Source organism: Lemur catta, chromosome 3, assembly GCF_020740605.2.
Source record: "Lemur catta isolate mLemCat1 chromosome 3, mLemCat1.pri, whole genome shotgun sequence".
NCBI lineage: Eukaryota > Metazoa > Chordata > Mammalia > Primates > Lemuridae > Lemur > Lemur catta.
Window position 1 is genome coordinate 91,750,202 of NC_059130.1, and position 25,145 is coordinate 91,775,346.

At 51.5% G+C, this 25,145-nt stretch overlaps 1 protein-coding gene across 2 annotated transcripts; it reads right to left on the reverse strand.

Annotated features, from left to right (window-relative positions):
- Positions 1–1,011: 1,011 nt before the first annotated feature.
- LOC123634167 (cytochrome P450 4B1) lies at positions 1,012–19,602 on the reverse strand. Of its 2 annotated transcripts, XM_045545481.1 has the most exons (12): positions 19,348–19,602; positions 9,049–9,190; positions 8,822–8,866; positions 7,426–7,553; positions 6,464–6,588; positions 6,002–6,153; positions 5,751–5,857; positions 4,740–4,930; positions 2,819–2,952; positions 1,996–2,060; positions 1,812–1,894; positions 1,012–1,415 (listed from the first exon to the last, which is right to left on the reverse strand). In XM_045545481.1, the coding sequence occupies exons 1-12, from the start codon at positions 19,525–19,527 to the stop codon at positions 1,232–1,234; spliced, it is 1,536 nt and encodes a 511-aa protein (XP_045401437.1). In that variant the 5' UTR covers positions 19,528–19,602; the 3' UTR covers positions 1,012–1,231. The 2 variants fall into 2 exon arrangements, with proteins under 2 accessions (XP_045401437.1, XP_045401438.1); XM_045545482.1 differs by lacking the exons at positions 1,812–1,894; positions 1,996–2,060 and having other exon boundaries at positions 19,348–19,565.
- Positions 19,603–25,145: the final 5,543 nt, after the last annotated feature.

Sequence of the window (25,145 nt, forward strand, 5' to 3'; positions counted from 1 at the left end):
ACTGGAATTCCTCTTTCTTGACCCCCTCTCCCAACCCTGTCCAGTCTCCACTGCCCTTCCTTCCGTACTGTTTAGTTCCTGGATTGGAGCCCACCACTGCCCTTAGGCTCTGAACCCAGAGGCATGTGCCCCCAGGCCTCAGGCAGCTGCTGCAGACACTGCCAGGAAAGACCTCTGAGTCCTCTTGTAGCCCCCAGCCCAGGGCCCTCCCCAGAAATCCTTTGCACCTTCATTCCTCACCTATGTCTCAAGGCCCGATTCAAGCTGATTCAAGGGGGGCTTTTTTACTTCCAGTAATGCCTGGAAGTCTCCTTGTAATGCCGCTCTGCCGTCTTCCCCAGCCAAAGCCCAAATGCCCAGAGCATAGTGTGACTGGGACACACAGTTGCTGACAATGGCAGAGGTACCAGACCCATCTCAGGAGGGGTGGAGACACCGGTGACACCATATTCCATAGTCCTTGACTTCATTGGTGGCTATAAGGGAGTTTGCTTTAGGATTACTCATTATTTTGTAAAGTCTTGATTTAGGCAAGTTTTCCTCATGTCTGTTATATTACACACACACACACACACACACACACACACGCGCACACACACACACACGCACACACGCGCACACACACACACGCGCACACACACACACGCACGCACACACACACACACACGCACGCGCAGATACACACACACACACGCAGATACACACACGCACACACACACACACGCACACACACACACACACACACGCACACACACACACACACACACACGCACACACACACGCGCACACACACACATGGGATTAAAGAAGCTCATCTCAGTGAAGAGGCAGTCCCCAAGACATTCCTCTACCATGCAGTACCTGGTCATAACCATGCCTCCCAAGGCAAAGCTTCCACTGCATTCTCTGAGTCACTAAGGCTAGAATGTAAGTAGCTGCTACATTTTAGAGAGTTTTCCAATCATAAGAACTAAATGAAGTTTCTTGAAGCAAGTAAGTGCTCACCAAATGTTTGTTAAGCGAATGAATGAGCTCTGGAATACATGCATAATAAACAGACCTGCACGTTTACGTGGCACTGTCCTGCAGATGATTGTCATGGCAGTGCCTACTCCCCTTCTAAACTGCAAGCCTCCCAAAGGGTGGATGCCACAACTCCACAGCCAGCCAGGGGGGTGGTGCCCGGGAGAGGCCACAGCCTGGGCTGTCTGGGGCCCTACTCTCACCAGAGCTACTTCCCAGAGCCAGGGCTCAGCGACTTCAGGCGGAGGTGGATACCATTCTTGGAGCGCAGGATCAGCTGGAGGTCCTTGATGGGCGGCCGCGAGGGGTCCAGAGAGAACTCAAAGCGGAGCAAGCAGAGGGCCGTGACCACCTTAATCTCATTCATGGCAAACTGCTGCCCAATGCAGTTCCTGTGGTGAGCAGCACAAAGAGGCATTGGGCATGGGGTGCCCAGAGTGATGAAACCCAGGCTCTTAGTGGCCGACAAAAATCAATGACTTGTTGGATGAAGAACAGGCTGATAGATTGATTGACCTGTGCTTATGAAACAGACTTTGGGAGTGTGGTGAGGGCCCCAAACCGAGTAGATTCACACTGGGGGTTCTGGCTTGGGGATCTCTCCCGGAATGACTCACCCATCACACCCACTGCCCAGGGACAGGATATGATGACGGCAAGAAGGTTCTTGGAGGCTACCTGGCATTAGGATCACCACAAGCCCAGCGGTGTCCCGCTTACACAGAGTACCCCTCAATCACGCCTCCCCATGATGTCCTGAGGGCTGGGGATGCTGGGCCTCTCCCTACCTGGGCCCCGCGGAGAAGGGCATGAAGGCGAAGGGGTGGCGTCCAGACGCATTCTCAGGGGAAAAGCGCAGGGGGTCAAAGACCTGAGGGGACAGGCTTTGCTTAAATACCCACCACGTCCTGGCAGACGGTGACCCTCACAGCCCCCTACCCTGTCTGAGCCCCGGACCTAGGGAAGGGGTACCTCAGGGTCGGGCCACACCGCGCTGTTCCTATGGAGGGCATAGATGTGCAGAGAGACCAGGCTGCCTGTGGGCAGAGCAGAGGCCTGGTGACCAGGTGGTCCTGGCAGCCTGGCCCACCAGCACCTGAGGCCAGAATCCGTTAGTGTCCCGCTAATGGGGGCACTGGCCCCTGCCAGTGATGGAGAGCTCATGACCATACTCAGCTCATCGAAAGTACTTTTGGTGATCATCACACCAGTTCCTGTAACCCCAGCACTGGGCACAGCACTGACACAGACATTTGTGGACTGGAAAAAAGGAGGAATGCACTCTGCATCATTCTGCTTTCAGTTCACTGACTCCTAGGAAGTTACTATTCATAACATGATGCTATCAATAGTAATAGCTATCATTCATCAGGCACTTGCTGCATGCCAGGTACAGGGTTAACACTCTCTATGAAGCTACCACATACAGTTGTGCAGGCTGCACACTGCACAGCATCATAGTCTGTGTGAATGATGCTCTCTGACGTTGTTCAGGGTACGACCTGCGTGGTGGTACATGACCGCTTTGATGAACATTGTCTCTTGTTGCTTTAATCTTGACGACAACCTTAAAAGGCAGGTACTCTTCTCACCATCATTTTACAGAAGAGGAAATGGAGGCTTAGAGTTAGAGGAATTTACCAATATGTGTGCAGCCAGGATTTGGACCCTGGACTCTCTGAACACAAAGCCTGAGCTCTTTCCCATCAGTGCAAAGATTTGCCTAAAGGCACAAAGGGTGTGAGAGGAGCATCCAGAGGACGCCAGTCCCACCCCCAAATCCTCCATATCCCACCTGCAGGTAGAGATCGGCCATCCACAAAGGTGACAGGCTTGCTGAGCTGGCGGTACACCTGAGGCACTGGCGGGTAGAGGCGGAAGCACTCCTTGATACACATGGTCAGATAAGTCATCTTGCTCAGATCATCCCTGCCGGCAACAGAACCAGGACATTCTGGGAATGGGGAGCAACAGGGTCCTGGGAGAAGACGGGCCCCAGCCCCACTCTCCCCTCTCCACCGCCACACAGTCTGGAGTCAGAGGACACAAGGGCTCCAAGTGTCCAGACCAGACACGAGGTGGCCACTCAGACCCAAGGGATCTGGTTCCACTTTCCTCCATCTCCTTTTCATCCTCACTGCTAGGAGGGGAAGGCACAGGACCTTAGAGATGTGTGTGCCCCCAACCATCAAAGACAAGGTCCCTCTTGTGTCTCTCAGGGCTGCATGGAAGCCCATAAGGAACAGTTCTCTGTGCTCTGCTTGGTGTCCCCCAGCTGGAGTGCGAACGAACAGGAGCTGATACACGTTGGTTGAATGAACCAACCAATCTTCTTGCATTGTTCAATGTCTGGACAATAACAAGCTCAGTATTGTGTGTGTGTGTTTGTGTGCTCAACAGGTGTGCGTGTCTTTTCCTTTTGGCCACTAGGAAGCTCAGACACAAATGTGAGGTCCAACTATCACTACTGCGTAATATTTTATTATAGAGCCCCAACCTTCAGGTCCTTTTTCCCCTTGGCCCTGATATTTCATTTGTGTTTTACTATTTTATTAAATAAGTGCCTGGAAGTGGATTCAAGTGCTAGATGGAATGAAGCGAAGACAAAAAAAAAAAAAATTTAATTCCCTGCCTCAGGCTGTGTTTACATCGTTGCCCAGCCTAGAATGTCCAGCTCTCTCTCTTTGCCTGAATTTTAACCCTCCCTGGAAAGCCCCAATTCAATCTCCACCCCACCCTCTGCCCTCAACATTTGGGGCCCTCAATCCTCTAATTTTCTCTAGCTTTTTGGTTATGTCAGTTTGTCTCTCTAAAAACTCCCCACGGGCAGCAACTGGGCCTCTCTTCCTCTTCACACTGGCACTCCTGACAGCATCTGACCTGCGGCTGGACACCCTGGGGATTCCCACATCCAACCAATAAAAGTGGTTAATGGAGACTTCACCCTCCATGTCTCAGACCTGCAATGGCAGGTGGTCCCTGTCAAGTGACACTCAAGTTCCTCCACTGACTGAGCATTTTTTGCGCCCCCCGCCAGGTGCCCAGCCTGTGCGGGGGCAGCTCGGGAGCCCAGAAAGAAGGCGAAGTGTCTGACCAGAAGCGAAGCCCTGAGCAGAGCAGGCGTCGGGGAGCAGGGTGTGCAGGCAGAGGGGAGAGGAGCCTGGGAGAGAGTCCCAGAGATCTTGCTGCAGAGAGAGATTAGAGTCGGCCATTTTTGTGTTCAGGAGTTCAGTCTTGAGCCAAGACACAGGGAGGAACACAGGAGGAACAAATTTTAGGTGACAGAGTTTGGGAACAGTCTTTTCCCCTTCACCAGCGGGAAGAGTCTGGAAGCTGAGTACTGCCATCCAAAGGCAGCTGGCAAGGGACTGGCTCTCCCGGCTCTGTGCATGCTCCGTGTCCAGCTCTTTCTCTCCCAGCCCTCCCTGCTCTAGGCAGGAACCCAGAAGGGTAGTCAGGTTCTGCCATCAGAGGAAGTCAGCACGTTGACAATCAGCCTCTTGTTGACAACTTTTTCTATGTGACACATCTGAAAAGGCTCCTCTGGGAGAATGGGCTCAGGGGCATGTCTGCACCTCCCCAAAGCTACAGCACGGCTGAGAGCAAGACAGCTGCCGCCACCCTCACCTGGTTTCCCGGATGGCCCAGGGCAAGATAGGCACAGCCCTCCCCAGGGCTCAGCAGGACAGACTGGGCTCACCCTCAGCCTCACTCACCACTGGAAGGAGTCCCGGTCTCCTAGGATCTCGCGGGCCTCCTCCCGGCAACGATGCTGGTGCTCAGGATACTGCGCCATGCAGTAGAGAAACCAGCAGATGCCACTGGTGGTGGTGTCATGGCCTTCAAACATGAACGTGTCCACTTCAGCCCGGAGGTCTGCGTCTGACAGCTTGATCCCATCTCCATCCTGGGTTAGGGAAGGCATGATACGAGAGCTCAAGATACTTGGGGCGGGTGCGTACCAAGAAGAATTGCAATAGTAGTTCAATGAAGTTCATTTGAAGTTCATTCAAAGGCAGGTCTGAGGGAGGGAGTGAAAGCTCTTTTTCAGACTGGGGGCTACGACTTTCCCCAGATTCCGATCTTTCTCCCAGCTCCGTCTGGATGCCTCCTACTACACAAAGCCCTCCCTGATCCCTCTGGCCAAGTGACTTGCCACCTTATCGATCCCCAGCTATTAGCTCTGCTGACTTGGCACACAGAATGCCACCTGGCAGAGGAAGACATCTTTGTAAACGTCCACCTACTGTCTCCTTGGTGTGACTGTAAGTGTCTGGAGGCCAGAGCCAGACCTTTCCCATCTCTGCCTCCGAGCATGGCAGTGACCCACGGCAGGAGCTCAGTGGGTTTCTGGAGCGGATGAGTAAAGGATCAACTGGATGAATGAATGAGTGAATGAATGAAGTCTAAGATTCCAAGATTCTGTGGTGCCAAGACTCTTGTTGATCTTAGAAGTCTAGAAATGTCTTCAGGCTGCTATTATGTGGCCTGGGCTCCCAGCCACACCTCTCCTGATGCCACAACCCAGCCACAAACACTCTGCACCTGCCCACCTGGACCTGGGCTGATACGTGTCGTGGGACAGGGAGCAGGTTGAATTTCCTGAGTAAAGAGGGGCAAATGCTCCATAGCCCCCCCTGCTGCCCCGTGAGCCTTGTCTTAGGAGGATGGTCTGAGGGTCCCTCTGGGCCCACTTCCCCGGTAGGGGTGGGCAATGGTGGACTCGCCTGAGCACCCAGGAGAATGTCCAGGAAGTCCAGGTGCCTCCGGTTCTGGATCTTCCTCTGCTCTTTCTCATCCTGCAGGGCTGCCTTCCGCTCCCTAATGACCTGGTCTGGGCCAAGAGCACAGGGTATCACTGCCTGGGAACCCATCCTCTGCCCAAATGGCAACAGAGATCCTACAACGGGTGGGAACACAGGGTCCTGGGGAGAGGAACCCAGGCTTCCTCGGGGTGGGCTCTGCAGGGAAGGCCCACCTGTGTGGTCGTGGGCCACCTGGCAGGCCCGCAGGAAGCGGCGGCCATCGGGGCTGAGCCGGTAGACGAAGTCATTATGGTACTGGAAGGACTGCATGCGCTGCTGAATCAGCAGAGTGAGATCGCTGACTGCCAGGTAGTAGCTGCTGTCCCTACATGGCAGAAGGTAGGAGGGAAGGACAGCTCAGACGCTGACCCAGGACCAGAGTCCAGAGCAGTTCCATCTCAGGAATCCACCCCAACCACAGAGCTTCCTGCCCTTCCTCTCCCTGCTCTTACGCCTCCTCCTCGCTAAAGCCAAATGTGTCTCCCCACCATGGGGAAGGCCTGGCTCCCCCTGAGCTGGGGCTCCCTAGAGCACGATCCTATCCCCTCGCAGACCAGGGCCCAGGAGCCCCGCTAACTCTCCCCTCTAAGCTGGCTTTGGGGGAAGAGTGTGGTCAGCCCCGGGGGGCCCCTGACCTTTGGCTCAGGCCGCTGTCTCCTTTGCCAAAGGTGCACTTCATGAGCGTGTCCAGCGCCATGTGGCCCACATCGGAGAAGATGTCAAAGCACTTGTCCTCACGAGCCTTTTTCTCCCACTTGTCCTGGAGCCCAGAGATAGGAGGTAATGTGGGGCCAGTGGGCCAGATGTCCCACTCTGCCCTCCAACACCCTGAGCCTGTCCTCCGCCACCAGGCCCCCCCCACACAACCGTCCCTCCCTGCCCTCCATCCTGTAAGAATGTGTGGGTGGAGTGAGTAGGAGTTTGGCAGCCTCTGAGCGTCATGCTGAGAGGGCAAAACCAGGAGGCAGATCTTGCAGAGCGCAAAGACACGTTTTCCCAGTCAGGGCAGCCTGTAAGGGAACAGGAGGGCCGAGAGATGCTCCCCAGCACCGTTTTTGCATGAGTCAGGCCTGCAGTGACCTGGAGAGGAGCTTGCTGCGAGGGGAAAGACCAGCCTGGGTAAGCCCTGGGGATTATCCAGCCCTGAGACTCTAAGGCTGCCCTCGGACATCCCTGTTAGAGATGAGTTGTAACGACGTTAGTTTAGGCAGTGGTGGAAGGCAGAGAATGAGGCGGAGAGACTTTTTTGATGCTTTCACTGATACTTTCAGATACAGGTGGTCTTTAAATCCGTGGCAGTAGGAGCTTTTTTAAGGCCTCACAGAGCCCCTTGGTCTAGGAAGACAGAGGGCTGGCTGTCCCGGTGGAGGTGAGGACCAAGGCTGCCTGGACACTCGCAGCCGCGGCACCTAGTGCGCCGTGGCACAGGGGCATGTGCCAGCAGAGCAGAGCTTTGGGGCCGCTGTTGCAGGCAGATGGGGCCTCAGCAACTCTCCCCGCTGGGAGCACCACCTGCCCTCCCCCCGGGCAAAGTCAGGGTGGAGAAGGGCTGGCCTGGCAGCCGACGGCCTCCAGGAGCCTGGCGCAGGGGGCTCACCAGCATGGCGCTCACAGACTCAGCAAACACAACCACGTAGGGCTTCAGCACGTCATAATGGAAGCCAGGGGTGAGTAGCTTGCGGTGCTGGAACCACTTGGGCCCCTCAAGAACCAGCAGGCCTTTCCCTGGGGAAGGGACGGGGGCGGGGTGCTCAGTCCAGGAAATACGGCCCCACCCCTGGCAGTCTGGGGCCGAGCCTGTCCCGCCCCACCCCATCCCAGAGCCTGCAACCCTCCAAAGGGAGGCTACTAAGAGACCTAGTACTGCCCTCTGCGCCCAGCCCCAGGCTGCCAGGACCTCAGGACACAGCAGTGGCAGCAGTTCTTGGCTGAATGAGCTCCTTCCTCAGGACAGGATGACTCAGTTTCTGCCTCTCAGCTGCAGCCACAGTCTGGGCTCCAGGAACTCATGTCAGAAGGAACTGCGTCAGATGTCAGACAAAGGAGATACATCTCCCTGGGGACAGCCAGCAGGAGGGAAGGCTGCTGGACCTTGACTCTCAGCTTCTGAGACCGTGGCCACAACTTCAGGACTTGGGAAACAATGTGCCATGTTTGTGCTTCGTGGCCTCCAAAGGGACCCTATCTTCCTTACCCGCCAACACATACCCCGTGCTGGTAATGCATTTCTGTCTTCAAAACTGCCTCTTTGTTTCCTAAGCCTTTTCCATCTGTCTTTTCGTTGTACCTTCCCTTTGATAATTGAGGAGACAGTTAGAATCACAAAAAGACTTCCCCGTGGTACTGGGTGAGTAAATAGGTTTGGGAATGTTTACTTCCCTTTGGCCTCTCGCTTTCTCAGCTCCCAGGAAAATGCTGAAGATACCGTAGGATCATAAGTAAAAGAAGGGCTTTGGAGAAGTATGTGCGCTTGGCTCAAGAATCTTCAGTGGCTCCCACCTATCCTCAGCATCAAACCATCTCCTCATCCTGGCATCCAGTCCTTTCTACCAGCTCCATCTCCCAGCCGGGCTCTGCCTTGCAGCCACCCAGACAGCCTCATGGCTTCTGGTGACCAGCTGTGGTCCTACCACACACCTTTCCTCAGGCCCGTGCACTGGACAGCACCCCTATCAACGTCTCCTGTAGGATGGATGGACTGTAGCACCACCTCCTCCAGCACGCCGCTCTTTATACTCACACATCCTCCAGAGCCCTTGCCCTGCCTGTCTAGGGAAGAAGACAGGCCCAGCAACAGAAGGTACCTGGGGCCCACATCCTGGCCAGCCGGGAGCACTCCTGCTCCTCCCCTGCTGCCTACTGAGCAGCCAGGCTTAAGATGGGCACCTGGGGAGCAGGATGTCTGGGATAACTGAGTGGGGCAGGGCAGGATCCTGGTCACCCAGCACCAAGGTCTGGGATGGGCCAGGCAGGGAAGGCAGGTGCCCACTCACCAATCCACGGGAGGAGGAAGTCATACACGTCCGTGGCCTTAGGGTCTGCAGGAGAAGGAGAAGATCAGGTCGAGCAGAGACAGGGGTCTCCCAGAAGAGGCTTGTCAATAAGTAGGAAGAAGATCTCGGCCACACAGAATTAGGACACAGGCCCAGGCCTCCTGCCCGCATGGCGCCCTGACCCTTCTGCTCTCAGGAGGCCCCACCCTTCCCCAAGAGCACCTCACCTCCGCGGCTGTACACAGCTTTGGCATAGTCTGGCTCATAGATGTTCAGGAAGCCTATGAACTGTCCAAACCAGAGTGGGTGGGCATAGGGGAATTGGTGGGCCCAGGACACCACTTTGTCCAGGCTCCCTGTCTGCTGCATCTGAAATAACGACAGAACTCAGCGTCACCAGCCAGGCCCCAAGTTTCCAGGAGGCAAAGGGAAGAGGAGGGGAGATTCCCTCCCTCCCCCTGCAACTCCCTCTCCTAAGCGTCTCTGGGCTCAGTGCCCTCTCCAGCCCCATCGCCACTGCTCTAAGTCCCAGCCACCCTCTTCTCACACTAGATTAGCTCAACAACCCCAAACTCGCCAGCCTGTTTCCACCTGGCACCTGCCACCCACTCTGCATCTTCACAGAAGCCAGAAAGCACTTTCTTCTCCACATTAAAGAATTTTCATTATAAAGTTAATATCCGCTTGTTGTGCAATAGAGAAATCACCTCAATTCCACCCTGTTGTGTCATTCCACACATTTTTCTTGAGGACCTACATGTGCAGGGATATCTGTTCTAGACATCTCAGGGAAATGAGACAGACATGGCCCTGCTCTTTCATCCTATGGGGAAGAAAGATAATAGACAAGTAGACAATTAAGTGAAATAAACACAGATGGTAGAAAGTGTTGAGAGGGAAATACAGACAGTGCTATGAGAGACACTAATAGGGAGAATCTGCTTAGATAGGGTGATCTGGGAAGGCTTCTTACTGGCGATGACATTTAAGATATGGCCGCATGAAGCACGTTAAGGAAAGAGCGTTCCAGGTGGAGCGAATGGTAAGCACAAAGGCTCTGGAGTGGGAGAAATCATGGCATCTTCCAGGAGCCGTCCCATAGTGGGACAGTCACCTGAGATGAGGTTGGAGAAATCATCTGGAGGGTGGTATGTGCTCTTTGGGGAGTTTTCTAGTCACATCTTCTCCACCCAGAGGTATTTTATGTAAGTGAAGTTATACTGTAAATACTTTTGCAAAACCAGCCTTTCTTCATTTAACATATCTGGTCCTCCTTTCCAAGCTAGTGCATTTAACTGTCTCTCAATGTTTTTAACTGCTGTATAGTATTTCACTCTAGGGATGTGCCATAATGTATTTATCCATTTTTCCCCACTTGGAGGGAGTCTTTTGAAGATACACTTAACACTGGTCAGTGGCCTGCACATGGGCCTCAGAACAATGTCTGAGCCCTGGAGTTTGCGAGGAAGTATGTGACTAACAGCTAATCTTTACTGATCACTTGCTGTGTGCCAGGCCTTGTTCTAAGCACCTTACATCTTGGCCTGATAGAATCCTCACAACAATTCTGGGAAGCCCCATTTTAGGCAAGAGCTGCCTAAGGTATAGAGAGGTGAGGTTGCTTGCCAAGAACAATATAGCCTGGAAGTGGAGCTAGAATGTGAAGCAAGAAAAGGAGACCCTGTGGCCCACAACTGTGAAGCCTGGCAGACCTAGGTTTGAATCTCGATTGCCCCTATTTTCTAGCTGTGTGTACTTGGGCACCTATGTTCCTTAAGCTCTCTGAATCTTACTCTCCTCATCTGTAAAATGGATATAATAATGCATCCCTTACAGGATTGCTTTGACATTGATGAAATCATTCCGGGCATGTGTGTGTGTGTGTGTGTGTGTGTGTGCGCGTGTGTGTTAGCTATTGTTAGTTGAGGTCATGTGGCATTCAAGGCCCTTAACTGAGATAATGTGTGAAAGGACCTAGCACTGGATCCTGCCCAAGGTAAGCCTTCAGCACGTAGTTCCCTCCCCTTCAAGCCTACCTTTGCCTAATACATGTCCTCCAAGTTTCCTCCCTGCACCTCCTGCCGCATCCTGCTCCCAAATGCCCCCCAAGCTGTACTAGAGAACATGCTGTGAACATGCCCTGGGACACTCCCACCCATGAGAAAAGTGTAGCCAATGTTTCCCTATCACATGGGAACCTGACCTTGGGTAATATTCTCCAACTCTGTTCCCCTGGAAACCTAACTAGAGGATGTTAACTGTGTTGCTAGGCAACATGGCTACCACAAAAATGACCCCTGGTTGGTAACTGACATCTGGACTGGGAAGAACTACAAATGAACAATAAACACCTGATGGGAACACTATGATTTGGGCTTCCTCGAGTTTGGTGACTCTTGTACGGTGCATAGCCCTTGCAGGAGTCCGGAGACTGTCAGTGGACACAGGGGTTCCGTGGGGCATGAAGATTCTAACACAAGGTAGACTCGTACCCTCTGATGTGGGTCTCATCTCCTTGCACCTGGCCCTCCCCTGAGGAGAAGACAGATCACCAATGGCTGTGTGGATGTTGCAGGGAACAGCTGGCACTGCCTTGCTGGCAGTCTGTGGTTCCTACCCATATCCTCGGAGTAGACTGATGCTAACTGCGCCTGTGCTCATCTTGTGAGTCCCACTGTTTAGAACTAAGACGACCTCCTGGGGTATGGCATCATCTCCTTGCCTTTGCTTATACCATTCCCTCCTCCTTACACACCTTCTGCCCAAGAACACCTGTTGATGCTCTGCCTGTTCCTCCACATCTAGTGTGAATGCCCTTCTCCAGCAACCTCCCTAATCCCTCAATGACTGAAATCTCCGACTCCTCTGGGCCTCTCCAGCACTGTTAATGCCTTGTCCACATTCCACTTTGTATTATAATGTACCCAGGGTTTTTCGTTTTTTTTTTTTTTTTTTTTTTTTTTGAGAGAGAGAGAGTCTCACTCTATCACCCCAGATAGAGTGCAGTGGCATCATCATAGCTCACTGCAACCTCAAACTCCTGCACTCAAGTAATGCTCCTGCCTCAGCCTCCTGAGTAGCTGGGACTACAGGCATGCCCCACCACACCCACTTAATTTTCTATTTTTTCTAGTGATGGGGGTCTCACACTTGCTCAGGCTGGTTTTGAACTTCTGTCCCCAAGCGATCTTCCTGCCTCGGCCTTCCAGAGTTCTGGGATTACAGGCAGGAGCCAACTTGCCCAGCCTACCCAAGATTATTTTTAAAAATTAATATTAGCATTGACATTCATTGAGCATTTAATATGTGTCAGATACTACAATAAGCATGCTACCCCCACACTTGCATTTAATCCTCCAAAAATTCTATAAGACAGGCACTATCATAATTCCTACTTCATAGGTGAGGAAGTCGAAGCCCACAGGGTTTGTCAGCAATGGAGCTGGGATTCACACCCAGAACCCCTGACCCCACCTCTAGGCTGTGAGTTTCCTGAGTGCGCAGACCACGTCCTGCAGAGGTCAGCGCAGGGCCTTGGGAACACACTGCATGCTTGATGCCGTGTGTATTGAATGAATGAAATCAAAATATGAGATGAAGGGAGACCAGAAATGAGGAGAGAAAGCATAGAAAGCATCTGACTAATCTAAAAATTGGCCAGAGATGGTCAATCTCATGAGAAACCAGCCAAAGGTCTTGCTCAATTTCAGGGAGACATAGAGGAGCCACTACCAGCACTTCCTGTTTGGTAAACAGCATTGCAGATTTCTATTTGTTTTTCCCAGCTGGCCCAGGCATGTCTGCTTGGGCTAATATCCAAATCCACTGCTCAGTTCCACATTCTATTTCTCAACATGGAAAATGGAAGGGAACAGATATGTATTGAGTGTCTATTATTAATATGTGCCAGGTACTACCTGAGTGGATTCACAGATTGTTTCGTGTACCGAATGTGGAACAGATAATTACTCCTGTTCTACAGATGAGAGAACTGAGGCTTGGTTAAGTGAACTGATATGCACATTGATTGTAGATTAGTAGTGCTCTAACTCACACTCCCTTCTGCACACTGAAACCTGTGAGGGCCGCTGTGTTCAGTTGCATAAATTGTGCGCTGCATCCTAGAGAATGCCATTCATGTTGAGGTCTGTGCATGTGCTGGCTCTGCTTTTCCTGTCTGTAAAGTTCCCTCTCTTAATTTCCACCTATTCAACTAATCCATGTTGTATCTTCCAGGGAGCGGCCTTAAAGAAGGACACCAGCATCTGATAATGTAGACCCCAGGGATCCTAGACTGACCCAAACCACTATCCCCAGGACCCATGGGATTGGGCCTACTTTGGTTTCCAGCCACGCCTCTGTGCCTACTCTGGCGTTCCTCTCCTTCTAGGCCCTCTGTAGAGTCTGGTGTAATCATCCCATAGATGCCTTCCCTCCCTGCCTCTGAACTCAGAATCTTGAGTTCAACTCAAGGGGGTTGTAGACTTTTCACAGCTCTTGAGCACACAATGTCAAGAAGAGCACAAAGTGATAAAAATCATCTCCACCCACTCCAGGTAAGAGGGAATCTTCTGGTGTCCCTGCCTCCTTCCTGGCTAACATGCTAGAAGCACTCCTTTCCCATCCTTCCCAGGTCCAGGGAGCCCAGTTAGATAGGGTGGGAAAAGGCTTAAGTCACCAGAAATCCAGACTCATAGGATCTTAGGTTTGGAAGAAGCCATTGGCTGATCTGGTTCATTCAAGCCCCATTCCTGTCTTTATCAGCCATGTCCCTCTGTAGCATCCCCACCAGGGACAGGGACATTGACCTCATGCTGACCTCGGCTTGCCACTATGTGCCCTTTTTTTTTTTTAATCAATGTACACAAATCACGCTATGTGCCCTTGATTGCTCCAGGAACTTCGTGAACGTGAGGATGGCTCCTAGCACCTGGCCCCACTACTGCAGCTGCAGCCCCAGAGAGGTCTGGGGCGTCCTCCTTCCGGGGGACATGTGACTGCCTGGCCAGCTCCTCTGGGTTACACAACTGGATGACTCAAATGCATCTTCAGATGCCCTGAGTTGGGACACCTACAGGGCTGGGAGTTCAAGGCCAGCTTGGTTTTCTCTAGAAGGAAGGAAGCAGGAAAAGGGCAGGGCATGGCGATAACTCGGTGACCCCAGCTCCCTAGCCTGCCCCCCATCCTCACATTTGCACTCCTTGTTGACCTCACCAGAAATAAACCATAGCAGGAAATTGGAAGAACAAGCCTAAGTCACTACTCTCTTCCCTGCTCCCCAAGAGTCTGAGTAAGCTTTGCTCCAAGGATCAGATGGGAGAGGGACTTCAACATTGCCCAGTCGCACCGTGACCTCTCTTGATAGGTGGGAACAGTGCATCCCAAAGACCACAGGGAATGGTCCCACGTAAGTTAGCGCAGGCCGGGGATCCTGACTGAGGCCCTTTCTGTGGTCCCTCCCATTCACCAGCCTGCTCAAGCCACCTGCCAGTTGACCTGAAGCTCCATTGACCAGTGCCCAAGAAACAAGCTATCTGCTTGGCCAGTCTGCTGCAGCCGCAGCTCCCAGAGGGTTGCTTGAGAACAAAACACCTGCTCACAAAATGGGGGTCGGAGTTTAGAAAAACAAATAGGGAGGGGAAAGGGCAAGGATTTCCTCTTCCCCAGCATGCTGGGGTTCCCTCAAGGCAGGTCCTGTTGACTTCAGATTCCCAGGACCCAGGCAGCCTGGTCCAGGACTTCAACTTGTGAGAATCCCTGCCCCGCAGCTCAAACATCTCTAGCGACAGGAAACTTACTGCTTTTCCAAAGACTTCTCAGTCACCAAACGGAAAGCCACCTGTCTGTAGCCTTTCTCGTGGGTCCCCACTCTGCTCTCTGGGGCCACACAGGCTCCCACTGCCCAGGGAAGTCCTGAGGGATTGGGAGTCGGGGCCAGACCCCCCGGGCTATCCTCCTCCAGGATGGATGCCCTTGGGTCTAGTCATCTCCCCACGTGGGTACCCCTCACATACAAGATTGTCAGGGCTCCGTGTGTGCATGAGCCAAGCCACTGTCACAGTTTTAAACAAAGCTAGCCTCAGGAGTGCCTGCCCATGAGAACCATCCAGAAGTGAGAAGAGGCAGCATCTCTGAAACAACAGTAAAAGTCAGTGAAAAAGTGGACTCGATTTGCACTAACTCTTTGGGGATTGAACTAGGGAGTTGAGGAAAGTGCCATGGAGAGCCCCAACAGAGGGGGTCTGATACATAATGCCCCAGGGAGCAGAGAAGTGACTTCTCCCCATGCTGGTGACAAATAGATGGCTTCATCCTCCATCTTCCCTTTCAGAGACAAATGGACTATTACGCCCATACATGTGAACATGTGTGAACACACCAGATACAGGAAGAGCCCCTAGCTCACCAGAAGGAGCCAAGTGACTTTGAGTGAGGTCAGCGTGGCCACCACATATTGGGTAGGAAGTGATGATGGGTCTGGTTAGTCATTCAACTAGCATCCTGCCCCTGTCTTCAGATTCCAATGCCTGTGCTCTGCCTCCAACACCTCTCCCATCTTCAGCATCCAAAGAGGAACTCCAGCCCCAGAATGGCCAGATTGGAGGGGGAACACAGGAAAGCATCCAAACGCTTAAGAAGACAGGAGGGCAGGGGCCCAAGAAATGCCCAGGTGTCCAGGGGGATGCAGTCGTTGGTCCCCTGCCTGTGTGGGTGGTTTGCTGCCTGGAGTTGGGTCCCCCAGGGATCTATTCAATCATTCAACACAGGAGCATTGAGCATCCAACTGTGTGCCAGGCATGGTGCTTTCCTGGGGTTACAGTGGTGAGCAAGACAAAGCCCTGTCCCCTCCGGAGCTTACACTCCACGTGGGAGAAAGGAAATGAGCAAGAATCCAATGCACCAATAATATAATTTCAGGTAGCAATGACTCTGAGACAAAAAATAAAGCAGAGTAACAGGCAGGGCTGCTACTGCAGACAGGGGTCAGGTGGGATCAGGGGGATCAGGTGTTACTCTGAGGTGACGCTTGAGCAGAGATCCGCAGAAACGCCTTCTGGAAAGCCACATAGCATTGTATTGGCTACAATCTGCTTCTCAAGAAAATCTCTCTTTCCTCAACTGTCCCCTCTTCCTCTCCCTCCTCACTCCCCGCAGGAGAGCCTTGCTTTACTTCCCAGAGAAAATAGAAGCCATCAGGTAAGACACCCCTAAAAGTCAGCCGCCAGACCTGAAGAGCCACCTGCCTGCACCAGCCTCTCGCCTCTCCTGTTCCTGGCCAGGGCCAATCTCTCTGGATTCCTGTCCTCCACTCGGACGCTCCCACATCAGTCAGCCCTTCTCTCTCCCATGTCACTCTCTCTACAGCTCATTCACACCTGCGTTTAAAACATGTTCAAGTCTCTCCCACTTAAAAAAAAAAAAAAAAAGAAAGAAAACAAAGCCTCCCTTGGTTCAGCTTCCGCCTCCAGCTAACACCCTAACCCTCTCCTCCCTTCACAGCCTGACTTCTCAGAAGAGCTGTTTTCACTGTCTCCCTTCCTCCTGGCCTCTCTTGCAAAGGGGCCCAGAGGACAGCCACTATGCCAATTTCCCCGCTCTTGCACTCTGTCCCAGATGACCTCCCCTGCCTGGCAGCCCCTCTCAGCAGCTCCTCACTGCTGTTGCTCCCCAAGGATGGATGCTCCCCCAAATCCTATCCTTGGCCTCTTCCCAAGCTGTGCCTCCTCCCTGGAGGCTCTTACCTACTCCTGTGGCTGCCTTTGCCACCTATCCACCAGTGATTTCTCTCTCTGTGGACAGCTAGTTCGGGCATACCTTTCACCTGAGGTCAGGGCCTCTCTGAATGACACCTTCCAGGCCCCTGAGACACAGCATTTTCAAACTCATATGCACATGTATGTATTCATACACGTTTGCCCCCTAAATCTGCCCCTTCTCCCGTACCTAAGAGCAGAACCACCACTTGCCCCGACACTAGCCAGGAATATGGAATGTGGTTTTCTCCACGGTTTATAGTGATGCAAGGGGGGTGCCCTATGGAGGAGGCCCCGCCCCTTGCAGGCCCAGCAGGTGACTTTCACATAGAAATCAGCAAACCTAGCTCAAAGAGCTGGGTGTAGCAGTTCACCAGATGAAGAGGCCTCTGCAATCTCAGGGAATCACATTTCCCTAGGCTGGGAGCTGGCATTCTCCCCGCTACACACACATGCACACACACATGGAGGGCACAATTGTTGGCCCCTCCCAGAGGTTCCAACCCCAGGCCAACAACATAACTAAACACCTACTATGAGCGAAGTCCTCCCTGGTCCCCAGAGTGGAATGAGGGGGAGCCTAGAAGAATAGGACATGCCGCTGCCTCAAGCAGACATATTCTGAGAAGTGAGGAGGATGACAGGTAGATGCTACCAAGGCCTCCAGACTGTAATTGGAGACCAAGAAGGGTCTCCAGTTAATCCTGATGGCCAGCTCTTCCCTGCCCCCAGGCCCTTCACCCACCAGCCCTCCTCCTTCCCTTCTCACTCCCTCCATTGCTGGGCCTAAGAATCGAACTTGCAGTTACATGTTACAGACTGATCGTGTCCTGAATGAAAAGGCAGGAGTCCTGGGCCCAGCCTAGACTCAATTCCTGAGCTACTATACAAACTTAGGCGAATACGTTGCCCCCTCTCAAGCTCAATTTCCTCATTTTTACATTAGAGAAAATAATCCCTACTCCACCCTCCCCATTACTCAGATTCAGGTGTGTATCCAAGCAAGAGCAGAGGAGCCAAGCCCTGGAGGAACACAGAGGTGTTGTACTTGCGATGGTTGCCCAAAAAGCCTTTGTAGTGCCCAACAGCGGGCACCCCTCCAACCATTGCCTGCCCTACCCAGCCAAGAGCCAAGAGAAGGCCCTTCAGCAGTTGCATAAAAGCAAAGAAGCCAGATCTCAGATGTGTTCCAGGCCCTCTGCACACTCTCAAGGTGGGGTGGGGGCAGTTGGGGGGAAGCAGCAGCCAGTTCTAACATGGGGTGGGGGCACAAGATTCCCACCCTAAGAAAGTCCACTGGTCAAGGGCAAACCTATCTTTATGTAGGTGAGTAGAAGTGGAGGGGGCACAAGAGGAAAGGGATGAAGTTCTCCCTAAATGCTTCTCCTACCCCATTATAACTCAACCTTCCCATGACCCTCCTTCTGTACTTAGCAAAGCCCCTCCCAAATGCTCCTGTCCCTCTGCCTTTCTTCTCCATCACTCTCTCCTCTGTGGATACCCCTCCCTGGTTCATTTGGTGATGCCTACTCTGTGCCAGGCCTTGTGCTGGACCCTGAGGGTACAGAGATGAAGCAGAACAAATTGCCATCCTCTGGGGCTCACAGTCTAGCAGGGAAGATGAACAAGTAAACAGAAGATGACAACCCAATGGGACAAGTGCTGAGATTAAAAGGATGACCCTGAGGCAGAATCTTGGGGAGGATCCTCGCCCTGCTTAGGGATAGGGATGGCTCTGGTGTCTGTTTCCCTTCCAGACAGCAAGTTCCTTGAGAGCCTGGGCCTGGGTCCGATTCATCTCCCTGATCCTCCCTTTCTTTCCTGGATGTCTTCAGAATGCAAGAGGGTTACTGGGCCATCCCGAGAGGTTCATCTGTAGGGGCAAGAATAAGCCTAGCGGTCAAGCTCGTTTCTAGTGTCAATCAAGGAACAGAGGCAATGCCCCAGTCTGAGAATGAGGAAGGTGGATTCAGGAGGCAGGAGAAGGAACTAAGCCTCTCTCTGAGGCTTAATCTCTGGCATCCCAAACCTAGGTTCCCAAACCTGGTTGCAGATCAAAACACTTGGAGAGGTTTCTAAATTTAGACCCCTAGTTCCAATCTGACAATTTGGAACCTCCAGGGGCTGGCGGCCCAGGTATCTGCTTCTCCCAGTTGATTCCAATTCCCTGCCCAGGGAACAAGAGGTGTTCCTGAGAGTGGGTGCTGAGGTGGTCCCTACCACCCTGGGGTAACAAAAGGCAAGCTGGGATCTGGACCTGGGCAGGCGCCATGGCTCCAGAGCCACCCACAGGTGTGGCAGCCTCCCCACTTGGACTCTGTGAGGATTCCCACGTGACAGAACTCTTCTCCACCCTTGGAAATGGAAACATTTATGCTGCGCAAACAAAGAGGACCCTGATTAAGCTCTAAGCATGATTGCCGAATTCCATCGGACTATCCAGAGACTTTGGTTCTCCCCCATGCCATTGTTGAGCCTTTAGCAGAGCCTCGTCTGAACTTTGGGACTCAGAATAAGGGGATGGAGTCTGTGGCCTGCTTGGGCCCCAAATTTGAAGTGCCCCCCACCCCTTCTGAAGCCAGCTTGAAAGGCAGGAGTGAGGAAGAGATCCCAGGGGGAAAGCTGAAAGGGAACCATGGCTCCCAGGACCTTATCCCCCTGCCCAAGTCTGAGGTCTCCACCCACAGTCCCCTGTGGCCCCTGGGGCATTACGCCTGATTCTCTGAGGAAGGGAGGTCATTTCTTTCTCCTTCCCTGCCTCTCCCCACATACCTCGCGGGAATGCCCAAAGAACCAGTGGGTCGGAGGTCCTGGGAAACTCTCCATAGCTCTGGCTAACTTCTGCCTCCGCAGCAGGAGGCTGATGAGCTTGAGGAAACCTAAGACCAAGATCAGTCCAGAAGCCCACAGGCCCAGGCGAGAGAGGCTCGGGGAGAGGAAGCTAGGCATCATGGCTAGAGTTGCAGTCACCCAGGCTCTGACCTGCCTCCACCTACTCCTGGGTCCCTTTAAACTCTGGAACCAGGCATCCTGCCAGCTCCAGCCCCAGCCACACCCCACAGCCAGCAGTGGCCCAGGCTGTGCTGAGTTCCATGGGACACAGACAGCAACTCCAAAACTCATAGACAACAGAGAAGAGAGCCTACTTGCCTTCTCCCAAAACTCAGCTGAAAACAAACCTAGTGGTACACTTCAAAGACACTAAGCCATGGGCATCCCACCTTGGTTCCTTGGAGGAGCAAACAGATGGCAATTCTTGGTGTAATCATTACCCTCGTAAAAATTGCCTTCTCATACAAGCAGCCTGGCCACGTAATAAAGGGCGTCTTTTGGGGGAGAGCCTGAACAAGCCCCATCTGATGAATGAGCCATGGCCTCTGGCAAGCACCATGTAGGATTCACCTGGGAAATGAACAGGGCTTGCTTAGAAGGTGTTGAGTGGGCAGAGTGGACTTTGGGTGAATGACTCTCCAGCATCCATTCCTTGCTTCCCACTTCCAGCCAGTATCATGAATTTCCTGGCTTTGGGGTATATTAGGATTGATCTCACCTCCAACTCCAGTATAGGCCTCTATTTATTTAAGACAGTCTGCATTCATCTTGCCCACAGTGACTGACTCTTTCAAGGATAGTCACATGACCAAAGTCAGGCAAGAATGTACTCAATACCAAGGGAATGGAACTGAAAAATGTACAGAGAGAAACTGAATACCACGTTGTTTGCATTCCTGGATCAAGCTTCACCTGAAGCCTGGATTAACTTTGATTATTTTAATTACATGAGCCAACAAATCTTTATTATTGTTTAAATTCAATTTGAGTTGGATTTTCTATTGTTTGAAACCATGATATATTCTACATGATATACCAGGGAAAGCCCAGGAAGATGGGAAAGGGTTGGTTAAATTGGGCTGAAACATATTTAGGGGGTTAACCTGGGACAAACTGAATGGAATTAACCTGGGAAGGGACAAGTGGGATTAACATGATATTAACATGATATATTTTGAGCAGTGGGGCTACCCTAGGAGGTTCACAGAGGAGTTCTAAGTGGGATTAGCCTGGGCAAGGCTCCCCTAATATGGGAGCAAGCAATGACGTGGGTATGGTGAAAGAAAGGGGCACAGGTTGGGGAATAAGCAGATCTCTGAGATGTTATGAAGCAGAAAACACAAAGGGGAGGAATGTGTCAGGAAACTGCAGTGTCAAGAGCAGCGTTAACACAGAGCTTCAAACAGAGGGGTCAGGAGACTAAACATTGTCTTTTAAGTAGGCTGCAGGGAGTGGGGGAGGGTCTTAAGCAGAGGAACAAGGGGGTCAGGGATGGACTCCAGGAAGGTCACCCCCTCAGTGTGTGTGCAGTAATGTGGGATGGTGAGGATGGGGGCTACGGAAGGCCTGGAAAGGAGAAGCAGCTATCAATGCGCTGATCCTGTGGGAGACAACAAATCCCGACAGTGAAGTAGCAGAGGGCATGACTCTGGGCTGGTGGCATGGAAGGGGCAGGGGCTCAGCCTGGGTTGGCAGGCAGGGAGACGAAGTCAGAGGGAGGATGAGCCAGGTAGATGTTGCTTGTGGCCTCAGAGGTCTTTGCATGCCTTCTCCTTCCAGAAACATGGCCCAGAGCTCACGGTTTATTTGTCACACACCCTGCTGTCCACTCCTTGGCTGAAATCTGGCAGCCATCCACACTTCTAGGACAAAAGGCAGGTCACTATGTGGCCAGAGTAGGGACTGGGTGTGGGGTGTTAGCTATGCTCCCAGCAAAAGTTCAGGTCCCTCAGACAGGGGTCATTGCAAAGGATGAAAAAATAATAGGAAACAAAAATAAAAATAATACACAGAGCCAAAGATATAGTTTATAAAGTAAAGATTTATGAAGATAGACATAGGAGGGTGCTTGGAAGGTCACATGTCTTCCTGCCGAAAGGTAACCAAGACTGAAGTATTACACAGATATTTATAGGGCAGGTACAGTTTTTCAGTTGCCAAGGGAAACAGGATTTACATAATAATAGGTAGTTTGGTTTAGGGTCAAAGTCTTCTAAAAGGCTACTACAGATCCTTTAACTAACTCTATCTGGGTGAACAATGAGTTATAAAATCTTCTTAGGGTAAACTTTTAAGTTTTATGATAAGGCTGTTACTTTAGCAAAAACAGAGACTTCATGGCTCTGGTTATTGTGTATTAGAACAAAGATTTCAGAAGTCAAGCATGAGCTGTCCCTTATGCTATTTACTTTAACTGCATGGTTCCGTCTGGGCCCAGCTCAAGCAGCATATCTTATTGATCAGCTCTCATCTCCAGGTGGCCTGTCTTTGTTGATCAGCTCTGGCATCCCGTGGCTCTAGGCAAGACCTGCTTTGTCTTTCAAAACAGGTGAGAGCCATAGGCGGATTGCAGCGTTGCCTTGGAAAGCAGCTGCTACTGACCATTGAAACACCCTCCTGAGGCGAGGCAGCTTTTGATATGCGAACTAACATGTTTACATTTTCCTTTAGGGCAAAGCCTTGCAACACTCCTGAAATCATTTCTGTCTCTAAAAATATATGGGACGTTTCTATAAATCAGTATTTCTTAGGCTCAACAACTGGGCAGCAGTCAACTCCCAGGTCCTGATCCTACTAGCTACCCTCCCCAGCCACCATGGCAGTGTGATTCTTGGAAGCCAAAATGTGCCTCCCTGAATGGTCCACCCACTGGCCTTATTTCTGCCCTCAAGGGCCCCATAGAAAACTTCAGCTGCTTAAAAAAAAAGGTTTGGGGACAACCCCCAACTGCAGTAATGTGCTAGGACAGGCCAGCACTGGCTCTCCAGAGCAGATTGTGTGCATCACTTCCCGACTCTAGGTCCAGTGACATCACATCAGTGGCCTGAAATTGGCCATCAAAGGAGTATTTACACCATGAAAATTGGCAAATGCTACAACTCATACTTTTTCCTCTGTGGAGGCAGTTGTTAAACATTTTCCAACACACCATTGCCCCAACCCCAGGCTACAGAGTCAGCAGCTCTCCTTCACCAGTGATACTTGCCTAAGAGACACCACTCTGCAGGCAGGTAGGACCAGACTGGAAGGCTCCTTTTAATGCTCCTTGGAAAAAAATCTTTAGGACTTTAGCAATGATAAACTCCCATTTATGGGAGGAGGCCCGGTGCCATGGAAGTAGGGAAGGAACTGTGCTAGGGAGATGGAGACAATGAGATTGCCTTTATCAATCCTCCCCACCATTCTTCTCCCAAAAGCCTTCTTCCACACCCTTTCATTTCAGAAACACCTATCAGAGCCAGTCTTCTAAATCTGCTACCTCATTCTGCAACTTCTCTTGGATGTGTTCACTTTCAACCTTGCTGTAGTTACTTCATTCAGTGCTTGTCTTAGCCTCAAATCCTCTCATTCTGCTGTAAGCCAACACCAAGCGTGTCTTTTCCCTGACTTTGCATGGGAAAGAAAAGATATAAGCACTTGGTGAACCCGTGACCACCTGCATGAATGAAAGAATGGACCATCCTTGAGAGTTTTGCCGGCTCTGAGTTACACAGGAGTTGAGAGAACATTGCCCATGTGCACCCACCACACTGCACCGCTCTTACCGACAGCTCCATAAAGCATCAAGGGACATTCCACATGCTTTCCACTTCCCCATCACCCAGCACACAGTAGGCACTTAATAAATAATTGTTGAACGAATGTTGAAGAGATTGGCTATTATAACTGGGGATGTGGGGAGGAGATGGCAAGGAAAGTTTACCAACTGACACAAATATATTGGAAATGCTGTACTGATGCCCTTTTGGGCAATGCAATTGGCACCTCTTGTGACTGGGTCCCAGTAGCCACTGCTTGGTGGGGAACTCAAAGCTTACCACGGTCCTCAACCGGACCCCTACCTCAATTTCCCAAAGATGTCAGGCAAACCAAGTGTGAATTCCTGAGAAGAGAAGGAGCCAGATAATATTCAGAGGAAGAAAAGATGTGTCTAGAGTGATGTTCTTGACTTTGGCTGCACATTGGAATCATCTGACACCCTTGAGACACCCCTGTCCTCTGTGCTGGCTCATGACCTGTCCTCCTGTTCACAGAACCTTCTCCATAGGGTCATCGCAAGGATCCTGTGATCATGGCAACATTCTATGCACATTATAAAGCTGGTGTCCGGTGTGAGGGGCGGTTATCATTGTTACAGTCAGTGCCTAAAGTGAGAGGGGGGAAGAAGGCAGATGGCTCCTTGTCCTGGCATCTGGGATTTCCTGATCTCTGTGGTCTTCCCAGCTCCTTTCACCTAGGCTGCATCTGTTCATGAGCAATCCCAGACAGCCTGGGCTGAGTGCCCTGGTCCCCAAAGTGTGAGGGGTAAAGGGTGAGTGTAGAGATGGGGAGAGCAGGAGGGTAGTGAGGAATAGGAAGCAGTGGATTGGACAGAAGACAGTCATTCTACAGGTCCTGTCCCTAGTCAAGGCTCCAGAGAGCATGGGGCCCTCTTCCAAGGTCCTCCAATCCACCCCAAGGCTGGCTTTGCCATGAGGACAGCTAAGGATGCAGCACGATGGGGAGGATAGGACTCAGAATTCCTACTCACCTGGGGACCAGACCCCAGCCCTTCTTCCCAGGATGGTGGGGCCCTTCTTCCCAGGATGGTGGGGTACTCTAGGTTCCATGTGATACTGTGAGCTATGTCACACTCTGAAGGAGATGAGTACAAGATGCGTTCCTGGGATGGATGGGTAATAGGAGGAGAATGGGAGGTGAGAGAACAGAACAACAAACAAAACTCAACAAATAAAACCTGAGTCTCAGCAAGTGAACGAAGATAGGTCAGTGCCTGGGAAGATAAACATCAAAGAGGGGACTCCCTCTGCATATGGGAGGAGAGGAACAACTTTTGTTCTATCAGTCTTCAAATTGATTGATTCATTCATTCATCAACACACATTTGCTAAGCACCTACTATTGCACCTACTAAATAAGTACTCTATTGATTAAGGTACTTGAAATAAAATGATACACAAGGAGCTCACATTCTGACATAGTTCTGCCAAAAAAAAATTCATCCTCTGTATTCCCAGGAGCCCAGGTCCAAAACTCAAGCATTCTCCTGCCCACCAGGTGACCCTGTTCCTGGGAAGATCGCTTCTGTATAAGCTCAGTAAAATAAAGACCTTTGTGTGGGCATCAGAAAATGTGGGTTCTGGTCTCAAGTCTGCCTGTGGCTCACTAGGTGACCTCAGATGAGAGTCTGTTTGCCCCCATGTCAGTGAGTGAACCACACATAGTCCAGGGAATGCTCTCCAATGTGCAAACCACAGGGTGTCTGAAACTGCCCTTTACACAAATCAGTAATGGGGTACAAGGCGAGAACTATGGTAAAGGCCTAGCTAAAAATAAGGCACAGGCCTAGCTAAAAATAATGATAATAATTAGTCACTATAATTGCCACTCTGGAGCCATGCAGCTGGTGGTCGTAGAGATTGTTAACTTTCTCCCCATAGCTGGTGTCCATAAAGATTCTTAACTTTCTCCATAGATAACATCACCTTTTTGAAACCTAAAGGTAGTTTTTAAGATAT

What these genes read in the sequence shown, in the direction of transcription:
- LOC123634167 (XM_045545481.1), bottom strand. Translation starts at nt 19,527, where the DNA reads ATGATGCCTAGCTTCCTCTCCCCGAGCCTCTCTCGCCTGGGCCTGTGG. An exon ending in AGCTGTGTACAGCCGCGGAG is followed by an intron (nt 8,867 to 9,048) that starts GTGAGGTGCTCT and finishes CTTCTCCTGCAG; the next exon opens with ACCCTAAGGCCACGGACGTG. An exon ending in GACAGCGGCCTGAGCCAAAG is followed by an intron (nt 6,154 to 6,463) that starts GTCAGGGGCCCC and finishes TCTGCCATGTAG; the next exon opens with GGACAGCAGCTACTACCTGG.